The sequence below is a fragment of the Talaromyces stipitatus genome, genomic scaffold, assembly GCF_000003125.1.
Source record: "Talaromyces stipitatus ATCC 10500 scf_1105507295515 genomic scaffold, whole genome shotgun sequence".
NCBI classification, from domain to species: Eukaryota; Fungi; Ascomycota; class Eurotiomycetes; order Eurotiales; family Trichocomaceae; genus Talaromyces; species Talaromyces stipitatus.
In genome coordinates this window covers 1,528,532-1,545,111 of record NW_002990118.1, presented here as the reverse complement: position 1 = coordinate 1,545,111, position 16,580 = coordinate 1,528,532, and the positions used below count along the sequence as shown (strand labels likewise).

At 45.7% G+C, this 16,580-nt stretch overlaps 3 protein-coding genes across 4 annotated transcripts; 1 reads left to right on the top strand and 2 right to left on the bottom strand.

Moving 5' to 3' along the window:
• Positions 1-2,214: 2,214 nt before the first annotated feature.
• TSTA_045970 (uncharacterized protein) lies at positions 2,215-4,516 on the bottom strand. Its single transcript, XM_002485050.1, has 4 exons — positions 4,224-4,516; positions 4,062-4,143; positions 2,953-3,993; positions 2,215-2,889 (listed from the first exon to the last, which is right to left on the bottom strand). The coding sequence occupies exons 1-4, from the start codon at positions 4,406-4,408 to the stop codon at positions 2,314-2,316; spliced, it is 1,884 nt and encodes a 627-aa protein (XP_002485095.1). The 5' UTR covers positions 4,409-4,516; the 3' UTR covers positions 2,215-2,313.
• Positions 4,517-4,997: 481 nt separating this feature from the next.
• Positions 4,998-8,938, bottom strand: TSTA_045960 (DNA-directed RNA polymerase III, beta subunit, putative; the record flags this gene model as incomplete). Its single annotated transcript, XM_002485049.1, has 3 exons — positions 4,998-8,376; positions 8,442-8,806; positions 8,882-8,938. 3 exons carry the CDS (start codon positions 8,936-8,938, stop codon positions 5,160-5,162), a joined length of 3,639 nt encoding a protein of 1,212 aa, XP_002485094.1. The 3' UTR covers positions 4,998-5,159.
• Positions 8,939-12,036: 3,098 nt separating this feature from the next.
• On the top strand, positions 12,037-16,528 carry TSTA_045950 (RNA-binding protein, putative; the record flags this gene model as incomplete). 2 transcript variants are annotated; one of them, XM_002485048.1, is made up of 6 exons in its annotated part: positions 12,037-12,297; positions 12,597-13,039; positions 13,385-13,616; positions 13,673-14,621; positions 14,684-15,793; positions 15,854-16,528. In XM_002485048.1, 6 exons carry the CDS (start codon positions 12,037-12,039, stop codon positions 15,946-15,948), a joined length of 3,090 nt encoding a protein of 1,029 aa, XP_002485093.1. In that variant the 3' UTR covers positions 15,949-16,528. The 2 variants fall into 2 exon arrangements, with proteins under 2 accessions (XP_002485093.1, XP_002485092.1); XM_002485047.1 differs by having other exon boundaries at positions 14,684-16,528.
• Between the last annotated feature and the right edge of the window lie 52 nt (positions 16,529-16,580).

Here is a 16,580-nt window from a genome sequence, read left to right as displayed (position 1 = left end):
TCTTTTTGGAAGCTTTTAAGCCTTTTAATATCATCGGTGATACTTTTTTTTCTCATGGGCCATAGCATTACCCTTTTAACATGGTCTTTCGACCTTGGTGTCAACTTTTTCCTTAATTTGATTCTCAGTACTTCGATACGAGACCTTTGGGTCTTCAGTTCAGTTGCGACTTCTTTTGCGGTCTTGTATTTGTCTCTATTCGGGCCCTCGAGCATCTCGCTCGCATTTCTTAGAATGGCATCCACCTCAGTGAGTTTATCTGTAGGTCTTCAATATCACGCTTGGACTGTCTCGCGTCTTTGACGTACTTGATACAGCCAATGCCGAATCCTTTGGTAGAGGCGATGAACGTAATGTAAGCTGAAGCTGCTGACACTGCAGCCATCGTTGAAGCAGTCTAGATTCGATGTAGTGTAAGTTTTTAGGTATCAAAAAATGGCGCATGAAGAGAATTTTTGATTTTGGGTTGTGTAGATGAGGAGAATGTATGGAAATACTGGCCTCCTACCCTGTTAAATACTTCTCAGAAGGAGATAGATTCTACTCTGAGTGATTCCAGGTACTATGATAATTAAGCTTAGCTCTTTGAGCTCAATACGATGCCTAGGAGCCTATGCATATATTCTCTACATGAATTGGATGAACCCCAATGAGGTTAATAACAATTAAGTTACAAAGAAACTGAATCTAATAATATAGACTTCACTACTATTTAATTAATTACTTAGGCAGCATATACAAATTTCATTCTTATGTGCTTGTGAATGAAAGACGATAAGCACATTCCTCCGTACTATTGTTTAATCTGTAAGTAGGGCTTTTAGCATTATCCCTCAACCGTACTACCTGGTCACTAGCAAACCAATCAAAGTAGCTTATAGAACAATACACTCTTTCTTGCTAGATTTCGAAAAATTTTGACTAACTGTTTCTATGAATATATCAGTTAGAACCATGCTACCTTTCATGTTAATGACATTGTCACAACTCACAAGAATCAAGAAGCCACAGCCAATAGATTAGCTTACCTTGGATAGACTACCACGGATACAATCCAGGGCAGATATATAAGGACACTCATTTACCATGTATTTAATTCTACTCCATTGTCTTTTATTAACTGTACAACCTAGGATATAAGAGTACATACTGTACACGGATCACTCTAAGCTAATCAACACAGTTACTTCTCTTCATTGTCTCTTTGATATAACTCGATACTTGTTTTTGTGGCACTCTCATTAGCAGAATACCACCAAAACTCAGTTCAGTGAGGAGTCTACTCTGATCTGACCTACCTGTCAACCAAGGTTTTCGACAGACATTTGTGTTGATAATAATACTGGCCCGGTCCACAAGGTAGTTAGCATCCACAAGTGTACCTAACTCACTAAGATTTGAATATTGTAGAATATGGCTATAACATTAGAAAGGCCTCTACCTATTTGTACGATGTCAGCTTGAATGAATTAAAAATAGAAGTGAAGAGCATCTCAGTATCTGTCGGGACATATCCTCCTGTCAGGACAAACTAGCGGTGACTTACTGCTAGCGCCTGATGGATAACGTCCCTTGCTTGGTATATGCATTCTTGTGCTGGGCTATGGCTCCGGTGTTGTGACTGCCGAGTGCTGGCGTGTGGGATCCAGGGGTGTGGTTTGAAACTAGACTGAGTATCTACATCTATATACATGAATCAATCAACTTTTGCCTTAGAAGCATAAAGACTGTTCACTTCAGTATGTACATGTTACCTAGCTGGTGATACCAACGGTATTAAAACGCCAAAATAGGTTAATAGTACATTGGAGTGTCCTTTACGCCTGAATCCAGCTCACTTCTGGATAAATGACTCAGATCCTGAGAGACTTCTGTTTACTATAGCCAGGCTCTACCATTCCATTATAGGTATTGTGCAAAACAGGTAGGTGATCCATTAATATTCATTATTCATATCAATGGTTTCCATGTCTCCCTTACTGTAGCTAGTCAATGCAAATATCGAGACTTACTGATGTGTAGTTACACCTCGACTAAGTAGCAGCTGGTGCCAGCACCAAACTTGAGTAAAAGCCCTAGGGTTGTCTTTTATTAGCACAGGCAAATGGAATTGGATTCCTGGACGCCTAGCTCGGTCTGCTCTTAATACTTCCGTAAAGAGATGTATCTCCTGAGATCCTTGGACATGTTCAATCGACTGGAAACCTTTTATTCATGACTGTAAAGCCGTGTAATTGAACTAACATTCATTCTATTGTTTTTCTAAGCAAGTCAATATAAGTCCATAGATTTCCAAGATACAAGGAAGGAAAATCACAGTATAACGTCCTTCGAATGAAAAGATACATCCTGATAGTGATTAAACTTGGACCGTTCCTCCTTAATCTCCATCAAAATCTTGCGCGCATCCTGCAACAGCCATGGATAATCGCCTTCTCTGGGCAAAATTTTCAGTTGTTCCTCCAAGGGAAGTTTCGTCACGTTCATACCCCGCTTCCATGCTTCTTCCGCCTCCGGTCTCCAGTCCAATCGCTGAGGAGGAACGTTGGCCGTCGATATGATCCGGATATTGGGATCAATCAGCATGAATTGTACGGCATGAGCGTGTCCCACTTCCGAACTATCCTTAATTGTGAGGTCGGCATTGTGTTGAAGAGTGTTTGGCCAAACAATCATTTTCCCTTGGTTGATATCAATGTAACCCGCGTCTTGAACAGTAGAGCCGTTCTGCTTCATGCCGAAGATCTCTTCGAGCCAGACGGTGTCCCCACGCTCATAGTTAAGGTCTTGAAAGGCTCGGGTGTCGGATACTTGGCGGAAATTAAACCGGAGATTATCGATATTTTGTGTTTGGAAGACATAAACTGCAGAAGCACAGATGTGTTCGTTCTGAAAAGGAAGGTGTATTGTCAGCCAAAATAACATAACAAAACGGAAGAAATGTGAGCGTACAATTTGCCCTTCCACATGCCAGGGAACTTTGAATTCGGGTTGGTCAGGAGTCACAGCAATATCCATTATTCTCACGATGACTTGTAGACCACGTTGGCCATAGAGTTTCTTCAGATTCATTATATTCAACATGCGGTGTTTGTTTTGCTCCTCAGGTGGCAAATGCTCCATGATCTCTGGCGGGACACCAACTGGATTAAACTCTCCAGGTTCAGGATGCACGGCCTTGAACCACTTTCTTCTCCAAGCGCGTAATCTCTCTTCATAAACCCCTCTTTCCTCTAGTGTGGATTCTACTGGTTTCGGCTCTGTCTTACCTGGATATTTCTCCACATATTCGATGTTCTGCAACTCGATCCGGGCCTGAGCATGAACCGTACTCATGAACGGGGTGAGGACCATATTGAACATCGGAATAACTTTATCCAGCAGTTTCTCCAAAATCGGATAGAGGTTGCGATCTCTGGTGGGGTGAATATTGTTGATATAACCCGCAAAATAAGCAGTCCCATCAGGTCGGAAAAACACATCACTGGGAAGCCATTGAAACCGGGAGCTATAAGGACGCGACATGATATCTGCGCGTGAGGCGATATTCCAACTCAACTCCTGGCGCGAAGGGCCAGGATCTTCAGGGATTGGAAGAACCACGCCCTGTCCCATGCTTTCTATTGCATCATCAAGACCTATCACACGATCTGGGAGAACCCTGGTTTTGCCAAACTCCACTGGGAAGAATGATGGATGCACGTAGTCCCATTCTCTTTCCTCAGTGGCCATTTGGTACTCCTGTGATGTTCCCAATCCCTGTTCGAGAGTCCTGATAGCATTACACAACTCAACCCGAAACTTGTCGTGTTGGAAGAAATCTGCACATGATTTGACAACATCTCCGTGGAAGATGTTAATGAAGCCAAGCACTTCGGCAATCTGGGCCTTGAATTTGAGTTCATCCCTTAACCACCTGATCATTCTATCAGTAACTTCTGGGTCGTCCTTTAACTCAATCTCCCAGCTCTGCATGTAGCATTCGTCAAAGACCTGCAAATATGTCGTATCGTCAATGTTGGGGGGTTGCCTGTCAGCACAAACATTAAGGTCTCTCTTACCTTCCTAAACCAATCCTTTTTATCAGTGAATTCGTTCATCAATCGAAGCATTTTCTTCTCCCTGATTGTTATAACAGGCTGACTGGAAACGTAGTTAGCAATTATTGAGGACAACCACATTTGTGCTCTTTCAGAGGTTCAGCGTTGTGGGGATCTACTTACTCAATAAATCCTGCCTCGATATCTCTATCATCCAGTACGGACGGAAACAATGAACGAGTCCTGACTCCATATCCATTCATCGCCTCTGGAGTAAAATCCAATGGAAGACAAACTCCTGGTAGAGTCAGACGATCGTTGGGCTGTTGACCCTTGACAGTGGGAGTAGTCCTTGGAGGGCATAGCATATCGATGGTAATTGAATTGATTATTGAATTGAGATAAATAAATTGAAATGTCCGAGAAATTGACGAAGAGACTTGTTTCTGTGTATGTCTATCCCGTTCGAAGTGTATGAAAAGATAGAAGATGAAAGGGCGATAAAAGATATTGCCTCGTCTCAAATGGACCAGATAGACTTTCCTCGCGGATCTGCTCGGTAACTCTGGAAAAAGAGAAGCAAAGATATTAGAGACACGCTGACTCTATTCTGACCGGCTTTTTGGCATGTAACTCGGCGTGATATTCCGACGTCAACATTGCGGCAGAAGGAGAACTTGGTCCGGAACTCCATTGCGTGGCCATTGAGAGGGACGAGCTGCTTTGTACTTGGTGACTAGTGATGGCTTATGTGTATAGTTGAGATATTAATCGTTTAAATATCATGAAAGGTTTAGTTCATTTGATCAGAGGTCGGTTGGTTGAGGATGGAAGTTGGAGCTGGATGGGGAAAGGATCCGTAATAGCCCTAACCCTACAACAAAATACGTAGTATTCCTCACCGCAGTTCGTAGGCTGCTCATCGATTTTTATAGAATTCATATTTCTCCCAAGTACTCTATGAATATAAATATATTTTTGTCTAGGACTAACAGCCACGCTATGCAAATATGCCACAGATAAGGAATAACGTTACATACAAGTCATCACGCTCCGAGTTTCAGGTCCATCAGCAGTAACAAGAAAGGGAGAATGAGAATATAGCAATGCAATGATAGGCTACATGCCCCGATCCTCCGGAAACTCGTCCTCCAACTTCAGTCTGGCAGTAACATTCATACTCAACAGTTCCTGTATCAACAATTTAGCTGCATAGGGAATTGTCATTTTGACGACCCCTCTCGATGAACGACAACGTTGACACCAGTTCTGATAACCCATGAATCCACACTTCTCGCAGATGTCGACTTCATGTTTGTCAGACGACAACATGAGACGCTCAAGAAGAAGTTGACTTGTTCCGTAGGCGATAAGACAGTCTCGTTCCATTTCTCCGAGACGTAGCCCACCATCTCGGGAACGACCTTCGGTTGGTTGGCGGGTTAGAGTTGCGCGTGGGCCGGTGGATCGAGAATGCATTTTGTCTTGGACCATGTGTTTGAGTTTTTGGTAGTATATAGGGCCTGTGAAAACGTAGAATGGGAGAGGATCGCCGGTTATTCCAGACGTTAGGTAATCCTTGCCACCGTAACTAAAGCCCTTGTCTACCAAGATTGCCGACATTTCCTCGACGGGGCTACCACCAAAGGCTGTCCCGTAGCCATGCTGACCTGACAGAACACCGGCTTTGCCTGCAACAAGCTCTAACAATTTACCGACTGTCATTCGCGATGGGAAACCGTGAGGGTTCATGATAATGTCAGGTACAATACCCTGATCCGTGAACGGCATATCTGCCTGTTCCGCGATGATGCCAACGACACCTTTCTGTCCGTGGCGAGAGGAAAATTTATCTCCAACTTCAGGCCTGCGCGTCTGACGTGTCTGGACCTTGTAAATCTTACTCTCGCCTTCAGTAACTGAAACCATGACTTTGTCAATGTAACTTGGGTCCGGCAGTTTGTACGTCATGGGTGCTGGGTTATAGTCTGTTGGTCTGCCCGCATCAGAGCCCGTAATGCCAGCCGAAAAGGCGGCGGCCGGGACTTCCTTGTTGATATAAACTTGACCTTGACTAACCACCTCGCCGACTGCGGCTAGTCCGTCGCTATCAAGAAGAGCATGCTTCGCAATTGGGACATTGTTTTCACCGATTTCGGGTCCTCGAAGTCTATCTTCTGAACCGTTTGGATAGCTCTTTAAATTAGCCACGTACTTGCGGAACACCTGGCAACGTCCGAATCCTCTATCAACAGAGCCCTTGTTCAACACGAGAGCATCCTCAATATCATAACCCGAGTAACTCATGACGGCAACTGTGGCATTTTGGCCAGCAGGGAGATGATCATATTTGATGAGTTCGATGGTGCGTGTCTTGACCATAGGCTTCTGAGGGTACACCATGAGGTACAGAAGAGAATCTATCCGTAGGAATTGGTTGGAAGCAATGGCACCAATGGCTTGTTTACCCATAGCACATTGGTAGGTGTTACGCGGTGACTGGTTGTGATGTGGGTATGGAATGAGGCCAGCAACAGCTCCAAGGATAGTAAAGGGCTCAATTTCAAGATGGGTGGTGATATCGACAACATCTTTTTCATAAATAGCAATGTTTGAATCGTTCTCCTCGTTGACGTCCAAGTACTCAACTAAGCCTTGAGCGAGGAAATCGTCGAATTGCATCGAGCCATCGCGAAGTTTTCCTAGATGCCTAGAGTTGACCAAGGGTTTGCCATTCTCAACAACGATTAAAGGCCGACAAATTCGTCCATCATCGGTAGCGATATGCACTGCGCGTTGATGATGGTTGATATAGATGCTCACAAACTCAGAAACCCGACCCATACGTCGCAATCTCCGAAAGGAATTCAAAAAGTGTTTGGGTCGTCTAGTCATAGCTATTGGAGTTCCGTTCATCGAAATGATATAAGCTCCAAGACCATAGATTTCTTTTCCACTTAGTGTCGTTATATCTTCAGCTCCTAGCATGAACACCAATTTTGACACCGGGCCTTCTTCATCGTTGGTTGTGATGTGTGTCATCAGCGCCAAATTCTTGACGAGACCACACGCCTCTCCTTCCGGAGTGTCAGACGGACAAAGCATGCCGAACTGCGAAGGTTGTAGAGCTCGAGGGCCACTCACTTTTCGTGTCTTCTCGAACTGACTGGAGATTCGGGTCATCATACCCAGAGCAGCAATGTAACTGAGCCTACTCAAGACATGAGTCACACCAGCACGTTCCATTCTGAAACGCTTAAGACTCCAATTTCCGGTCGAAATAGCCCTGTTCATACCGTGTGTGATGTGATTTCCATGGAGCGCAACCACACTCATGGCATCAAAAATCTCGCGACGCCTCTTGCCCAGTACTTTTGTAATGTTCATTTTGATATCGAAACAGAATTTTTTGAACAAATCTTCGAACAAAAGTGCGAGAAGCTGACCTGCAAGTTCCAATCGCTTGTTTCCCACGTAGTCTCGATCGTCAACCATAGAAGGATCATGCTTCGCCATCAGAACGCGCCTTGCCATGTTAGCAACATAGATGGCTTTAGGCCTGAAATCCATATTGGTGACCTCAACGTGGGATATAACGACGGACGAAATGGCCTCGATAGCTTCCTCGATGTGGGTTTTCTTGTACCCGCCAACCTTGCCTCGATTGATTTTGATTTTAGATCCGATCCAATCAAGAGCTTGCTGCTGCGTAAAGACGTTCTGCTTGATGGCTTCCTCGAAATTGATGGCGAAGTCTTCTTGGTAGACATCGTCAATACCGGCAACAAGAAGCATCATCTCCTTGTCTGAGTGAACACCCATGGCCTTGAGGACAATGACCAACGGCACATCTTCGCTCAGAACGTTGTGTCTAAGGTAGAGGCGGTCCTTTTTGAGAATAATGTAACTCTTCGATTTCCGCTCATTAGACGAACTGGTGACGGAGGCTTGCACAATCTCTTTCTTCGGATCCGTTTCAACAATGATACGATTCTTGCTAAGTTGTTCCTGGACCAGAATCACCTTCTCTGTACCATTGACAATAAAATAGCCACCCGGGTCGAGAGGGCATTCATTGAGCAGGTGCAACTCGTTTGGCTTTTTGTTCGACAAGACACATTTGGAACTCCTCAGCATAATAGGCATGCGACCAATGGGTACACGGCGTTGTGTGACATTATCCTTTCCACGCTTGTATGTAAAATCCACGAAGATCGGGGCCGCATAGGTCATATCGCGTAATCGACACTCGTTCGGGGTGACGGTAGAGTCAGACTCCACGCTATCCTTGGGTTCATCGCTTCTGCGAGGACTTCCCACGTAGATATCGGTAAACCTATTAATCGTAGGTTAGATCAGATATCCGGAAATTCACAGAACAAAAGGGAGGCAAAAGCTTACTTAAGGAAAAAATGTGAATCTGCATCGCTGTATATCGTCGAACTTGCCTCCACGATCTTCTTGAGTTGAACCTCAATAAAGTAGTTATACGAATCAATGTGCTGCTTCACTAGACCCTTGACTTTCAAAAATGCCGGTAGAAGATTCCATTTGTCTCGCGCAGTATTGATGGGATCCGTCAAGGATTTGTTATAGTAAAATGGTTCCAGCAACGCATCGAACGGGTCGACTTTGCGATTTTTGGTGGCGGAGCGGTAGTGCTCCTCTTCGTGGCCGTCTTTCGCATGGCTTTGAATTTTCGTAGCAGATGAATTTGACTGCTCGGCGACGTTATTCACGGTGGTTTCCGATGCCTGCGCAGGTCTCTGCGGGTAGGAAGAATGTTGTCAGTTACTTTGACACGATAGAGGTGACTCAAAATATCAAGCTTTTGCTCTTACCACAGTCGATCTTGCAGCCGACCTCACAGTAGGCTGTGGCCGCTTGCGCGGAGGCATATTGTCAACAATCTTACTCTCAAGTCAAAGCTTCTCGTGTGAATAAGAGTCGTAAAATATATCACAAATTTTTTTTGAATTATTCTTCTTTTTTTACTTTAGAGAGGGGCCAGTCATCGGAGATGAAATTTACGGGATGATTAGATAATCACTTGATCTCGGAACTTGCGAAGTTAGTTAAGTTAACGTTAACTAGCGTGGATCATCTTATCGCTATTGATGCCTGAGGCTTTTATACGTATATGCCTAAGGCTGCTATCTATGCCTGAGGTTGATATTTCGAGGAACATGAGACATAGTCTCGACGAGAGCACTCGTCTGCAATGGGCAGAGCTACATCCGTGCGCTGATACCAAATAGGACCTTGAACACTTCATCATCGTCGTGTCTGCTTTTGACAGGCTGCTTTAGAATTTATGGATGATTACTGAGGCTGAAATGGGTTGCTAACTCTGTGTCTCCTTTACGCTGTCTGGGATTTAGCTTCAGTCTTAGGACCAAAGTTGAGTCCATGCACGTCAATTGATATCATTCGGGAATTAAGGAAATAATCCCAAAAGTGTTCGCTGGCGGACGCAGTGAAACGTAGGTAGATGAGGGGTACAATCTGGCGCCCAATGGAACCAATCAAGAGTATCGGCCAACTAGCCAGACTGAAGAGATACTACAACTTCACTCGGGATGGTGCAGTCTTGGCGTCCGTATAAGCGCTGAGCCGGGGAACCATCGTCTTGCATGAATCATTGGGCGGTTGACTACTTGCTATATCGAGTAAAACCGGCATCGGGATTTGTCAGTATGGATGGACACACACTGCTCACTCAGGCTGTGGTGATAGATAAGACAATAGCATTGTTGCAGGGTCAGAGAACCAGTCTCAAATTTTGAGTCTTCTGTCAGTCTGTCAGATCGATTGTGGGGAAGATCACATTCTTTTCATCTGTGCGGTGGATCATGGCGCGGCGAAAGCGCAACTAAGAAATAAAGTGGCAAGACTGAGATGCTGAAGAAAACATCCTGATCATAACAGTAGGATGGACTCGATGAACATATATTCAAGTGTATAATCGACCGAGGAATGCTCGATCAAGACCGTGTCTCTGTTCACAAAGAATTTTGAGGAGGAAATAACCAAAAAGAGAGAGAGAGAGATTTGTACCAAAAGGGTACTTCTACACCGCTTCCCCTCGGCACGGGCCAATGGCATCTGACATGCATAGTGGAGCGTGCTACTGCAGCCAATCAAATTCACCAATTCTTGATGATAACCCTAAGTCACATGATTGAGATGAACACTAGGTACTGGCAGAAGACAGATCATACACAACAAAAGGAACAAATTATTAACTGACAACACCATACTGTTCGATGGACGTGGCAAGCCGTAGTGGAGCGAGAAATAGGCACGGTTAGTTGTGGATATGGCCGAGTGCTACTGTACCAGTGGTGGTTGGAGCCTAGAAGTACCAATAGTTTAAGCACAAGGTTAAGGCCCGCTACCCGCCACTGATTCCGTCCATGGTACTTAATACTGTTACTTATGCCAGCAGGGAGTGCATGCAGCAATCTGGGTCCTGCAAGACGGCTGCGGCCAAAGAGCTCCCTGCTTCTAGAAAGAATTCGATATCTTCATACCCGGCCGGTTCGACCCAATCTCATCAACAGCTCTTCTGTTTCTCATTGATTAACTATCTAGAATCCTAGACTACGATGTAGGCACCTCGGAAGTCGCTTAGCCAGACCCTAGAATAGGCCACCCGCTCCAGCGCAGTAGTACGGACGGAGTACAGGCACAAATATGGAAACTAGTTTCAACATGCTCAACAGTGTTAGTAGATATAGTTAACCTGAAACACGTTGTCAATGTCCGGTCGTCGGATTGCATTATTCCATCGCTGTATTAGTCTAGTGACATAGTATTGCTATAAACAGGCATATTATGCTTCTCTTCAGCCAGTTCGGCGAGGCAAAGGTCGATTGGGCCTCCCCGCCTCGCTGGAGAGTTACCGCCATTAGTTAACATCTTACTAACAGCTGACTAGTAAAATTAGACTGTAGTTAGTAGTACGTGGTACTAGGCCGGACTACGAGTGATTCGATGGTGGGATTAGTGAGATTAGATTAGCAATTGCTCTCGCTACGGTACTTAGTCTCTCCGCTCCGTCCCTCTCTTTCTTACTCCTCCTCTCCTCCTACTTTTTGTCGCACTTTTTGTACATTACCCTGTAACAATTTTTCTTATTTATTTTTTTTTTCTCTCGACCGGCGACCTCTATTTGTACATCTCTTCTTTTTCTTCTCAACCGTTACGAAGTCAAACCGTCGCCGTTGTTGATGTTGATCGCCGAACAACTCCTCCGTACCCAATTCCCGTTATCCCAGCTCGAAAAAGACACCGGTATTGCTTCCTCGACGGTCCTCGTATCTGTCCACGACGAAGCGCTCCAGGGCAGAACTGAGTATCGTTGGTCTGTCCATTTTCGGAGCATTTCCGATATGCAATTTTCGTCCTCCGCCGTTGTCGAGTTCGTTATAGGGTGATCCTGTAGTTCCTGGCGGCCATAGTCAGCCATCTTTATGTAAGTCTCATTGTACTGTTTTCTTTAGCCGGGCAAGATCAGAAAAGCGCAGAATCAAGAACACCGAGAAATACATAAACAAAACTACCCAAAAAAAAGCGAAGCACACAATGTGAAGCCGAAAATAATATGATTATTTGCTGGATTTGGCCCCTCATCCCCTCCTCCCCTCCTTCCTTGCGTGGTAACTGCTCCTGCCCCAGAAGCCCAAGGACACACCGCCAACCGATAGCGCCTCCCGCCCCTCCCCAGCCATTGCTTTTGCTTCTTTTGAGAAAGCACCCTCAGTCACACAGGTCTCGTCGCTCGTTTTGACGTTCGCTCGCTTATCAACTCTCTTTTTGCTTTGCCTGTTCATTTTGTATATTTTTTTGGTTCATTTTCAGTTCCATCTTTTCTTGATCCCCGCTCTTCAGCTCCTGTCATTGGAGCGATTGATCTGTTGTCCCTCCTGCTTTGCTGACATGTCCGCTGTATAGCTTCCTGCTTTGCTCTCTGTACGATTACCAGCTCTCGACCATGGCTTTCAAGTCTGGCTTCAGCGAGCGGCTAGACGAGCTGCGTTTTCCATCTCCTCGTTCTCCTCCAGTCGATGCCCCGTTCTCTCATACCCCCCTCTCTCCCCCAGCTAGCATGATGTCGGCCTTTTCGCGTCCCACCACCGACGTTCGCGCCAACCTCCAGCGCCGATTCACTACTGACGCCAGCAAATTATCGTCCTGGAGCTTCTTGAACCAGCAGCCCATAACTTCGGCTGAATCTTTGGATTTGCTATCTTCGGTAAGCATTCCGTCCGTTTGCTTGCAATTTCTGTTCCATACCGTGTCTGGTCATTTCGCTGTTGGTGGTGGTGGTGGTGGTTGGGGGATGATAACTGGCGTTTGCTTTGATCAACATGGCTTCGAGAAGAAATGCCACTGCCGTTTGGGAGCTTTAAATAAATGATTCGATTTGTGTCGTCGATATGAGGAGAACGTTGGACTAACAATGTGGCTTTTAGGCAACACATATTCACAAATCCCAGTTGGTACGTCTATCGCGGGAGTAGTTCAGTTGCTTTATACTAAATCGCATGTCAGATCGAAAAGAAGCGACAGCATATAGAATATATGCGCGAGCAGAGGAAGCGGTTCGAGGCTGATATGAAGTTGCTAGACTTGCAACACGAAAGGGAGAGACAAGAGATCGACCAATTGGCTCGCGATCTTGCGCAGGCTGGTCTGACTGGCCCAGTCAGTGAGCCAACGACACCACCAGAATATCGAGACAGCGGCTTTCCTTCAGCGTTTGCTCGTCCAACTCGTTTCTCAACCTCTAGTGTGACCTCGTCTCCAGGTATCTTCAACATTTTCTCACCCTCACAGGTGACTTCGCCTCCGCCAGCCCCCCAGACAAGGAATGGTGCTACTGCAACCTCAAACAACCATCGCTTCTCTGTCCATTCAGTACCTGGATCCAGACGTAATTCTGAAGAAGAAGAATACTTCCCAGACTCAGTAGCCACTTATAGGCAAGGTCCATCGTGAGTTGCTCCCCCCTTCAATGCCTTCTTCCCATTCACACGATCACCTCCTGTCTTTGTATACCGTTCCACGACGACATCACTGTTCACATGGTCACCCTGAGTCTCTTAAAGAAGACATAACAGGATTGCCGACTGCCATTGTGAATTTGCAATTAATCGCAGAGGCTGGTCAGACTTGACTATAAATACGTCCTCGATCACCCTCACCCCTCAACTTTCTTCCTCTTTCTTTGTCTTCAACCCCAAATCATCAACACACTCGGTTTATCATGCCCTTTTCTCTTTTATTCTCCAGACACTCGTTACGTTGACTTGACTAATACCTCTCATTGCAATTATCAGCATACATCGTTATTCTATGCCTACAACGAGCCTGGCTGCTCAGTTGAAATCTGTCACAGCAAGCTACAACAGTCCAGCAATGGAGCCGTTTAATGCTGCTCGACTTCTCTTTGGTGATGAGAAAAACGATCCTAAAGACGAGGACCGTTTGCCTACACCTGACATTAAGAGTTATCTGAAGATGACGGACCCTGATGACAAGTTTCCAACACTGTCTCATAACTCAGGTATTGTAAGTAATTTAATACTCGAACTCTTGCGAAAGCTCAGACTAATCTGGAGTTCCAGCTTTCTGCCAATTCTGACGCGTTGGATTTGGCCAATTCTCGTGCCCCAGAGCCGTGGAGTTCTCACCACAGTCGCTACCGATCGATGCCACAGGGGGATTTGAACATGTTTCGTCCTGAGAACCAGTTTGGAAAACAACTGGGAAGCGACTCAGCGTCTACATCTCGCCATGTCGCTCGCCATTCTGTGGAGCTGAATATGTATCTTGGGAAGCAGGAACCGACCACTCCAACCGCTGGTTCCTCTGCTCGCCCAGGTTCTCTGCAGTCATCTTATTCCACGAATGACCTACCAACTGTGAAAGGAAACGGCTTTACCAGTACTGCTATCACGCCTCCCAGAAACCATGCTGAACAGTTTCATCAGCATAATGCCAGTCTAGGTCGTATCCCTGCTGGCGTTGCGAACCCTCGCTCGGCCAAACAATCCCCTGAACGCGAGGATTCGACTCTTGTTTCCAATGGCGGCCCACAGTCAGGACTTCAGGCAACTGCGACTCCTTTTGGACCCCAATTAGCTTCTGTAGCAAGTCCTTCTCTTGCGGGACAGAACGGTTCCTCTGGTCTTGCCAATTTTCAACAAGCGCAATTCTATCCATACACTGTTCAACCCTACGCAAACAATGGCGTCGGTGTCAATGGTGGAGCAAACCAAAATTTCACCGGTCAAGTTCCCTACTCTGGATTCAGTCAAAACGGCATGTATCAGCTACCTAGGGCTTCAGCACGCCCCAATAATGCTGCTCTTAACCGCGGCGGTGAGAGCGAAGCGCAGCAGATTTCGCGTTTCAACAATCTTCCCTTGGAGCAATACAAGGGCGAACTTTACGGTCTGTGCAAAGATCAGCATGGTTGTCGCTATCTCCAGCGCAAACTCGAGGAACGCAACCCCGAGCATGTGCAGATGATTTTCGCTGAGACGCATATGCACGTGGTTGAGTTAATGACTGGTTCGTGTCTCCCTTTCCATTTGATCTGGAGTTTGTATACTAACTTATCTGGCTCTCTGCAGATCCTTTTGGCAACTACTTGTGTCAAAAGCTCCTTGAATACTCGAATGACGATCAGCGCACTCGCCTCATTCACAATGCAGCACCTCAGTTGGTTCCTATCGCCCTCAATCAACACGGCACTCGAGCGCTCCAGAAGATGATCGAATTTGTTTCCACCCCACAACAGATTCAGATGGTCATCGACGCTTTACGTGGCCATGTTGTAGATCTGGTGCAAGACCTGAATGGAAACCACGTTATACAAAAGTGTCTTAATCGATTGTCTGCTGAAGACGCTCAGTTCATCTATGACGCCGTTGGTGCTCACTGTGTAATTGTTGGCACTCATCGCCATGGCTGTTGCGTGTTGCAGCGATGCATTGATCATGCCTCTGGAGAGCAACGTGCTCGTCTTATCGCGCAGATTACTTCCAACGCTTTCTCACTGGTCCAGGACCCCTTTGGAAACTATGTCGTCCAGTATATACTTGACCTCTCTGAGCCGCACTTCACCGAGCCACTATGCCAGAGCTTTTTGGGCAATATTCCTCCATTGTCGAAGCAGAAGTTCAGCTCCAACGTCATCGAGAAATGCTTGCGTACCGCTGAATATCCCATGCGCCGCCGCATGATCGACGAAATCCTGGTGCCGCGTGAGCTTGATGCAATGCTGCGTGACTCTTACGCAAACTACGTGGTTCAAACTGCGATGGATTTCGCTGATGCTGACAACCGTAACCGTATCATTGAGGCCGTTCGTCCTATTTTGCCCTCAATCCGTCAGACTCCTCATGGACGCCGCATTGCTGGCAAGATCGCGGGAGCTGAGTCGTCCGGTCGTACCAGCGGTAACCCAAGTGGTCAAGCTACACCCAATGACTTGACTTCTGGTCAACTTCCTGTCTCCATGCAGGTACCACCGAAGCCTTTCATGCAGTCACCACAAGGTGGATCATTCAATGGCAATGGATCTGCGACCCAGCCGTTCAATTCTCAGCAGCCACTTGTCTCATCAGCTAACAATTTCAACGTTGGACCTGCTACAGCTGGTCCGTCTGAGGTTTCAAACTTCGCCCATACATCCAATCAAGCCCTTCCTCAGAGTCAGGCTTATGGCAACGTTGGCAATGGTTTTTACTAAGTTGATTTTCTTTTCGAATCAATGCATCATCTACTCACTTTCCGTGCAGTACACGGACTTTGTATTTTACCTGAGACGATGCCACGATCTTATGAACTTACGGCCCCACACATGAACATGCGTCGACGCTATGGTTTTGGATAGGAAAGATGTTCGTTATTTGGACGCAGTCAACACGATTATCTCTGCGATATGATTGTCGATGCAATTCCAAGATCTTTTACCATACATTTCCTGTTTACAGACGTATATCATGATGGAATTGTACAACCCTTCTTATTTTATTCTCACTCATTCTGCATGCACATGAGGTATCTCTGAAAGTGAAATTAAGACTCGTTCCGATCTTCTTTCATTGATGCTTCATGCGATGTGCTTTGTTTTAACTGATTCGCTTTTTCCTCTCCTTCTCTTTCTTATGTTTGTGTATTTGCTTTATGTTATCTATGATTCGTGCTTTTTTTTCTCATTTCCTATTCAAATGGCACCTGAGAAATTATTCATTTCACAATGGACATCTCCCAAGGCCTATGTACACATGTTTTCCATTTCAACTCATTGACTATCTTTCTTCGTCTCCCCTGGTCTAGATTCTTCGAACAGTGTGCGGCGGGTGTTCACGTTTGACCATCGTCGAGCTAGCAACGAGGGGAGATCGACTGTATTGTCATTAGGCTGTTTGTTTCTTTCGGCTTAGCTCTAGATGAATGTACCCATACCTTTTAATTTTGTTCAGTACAGTAGTTTGTAGAGTCGCAAATAATGTAGACTTTTAT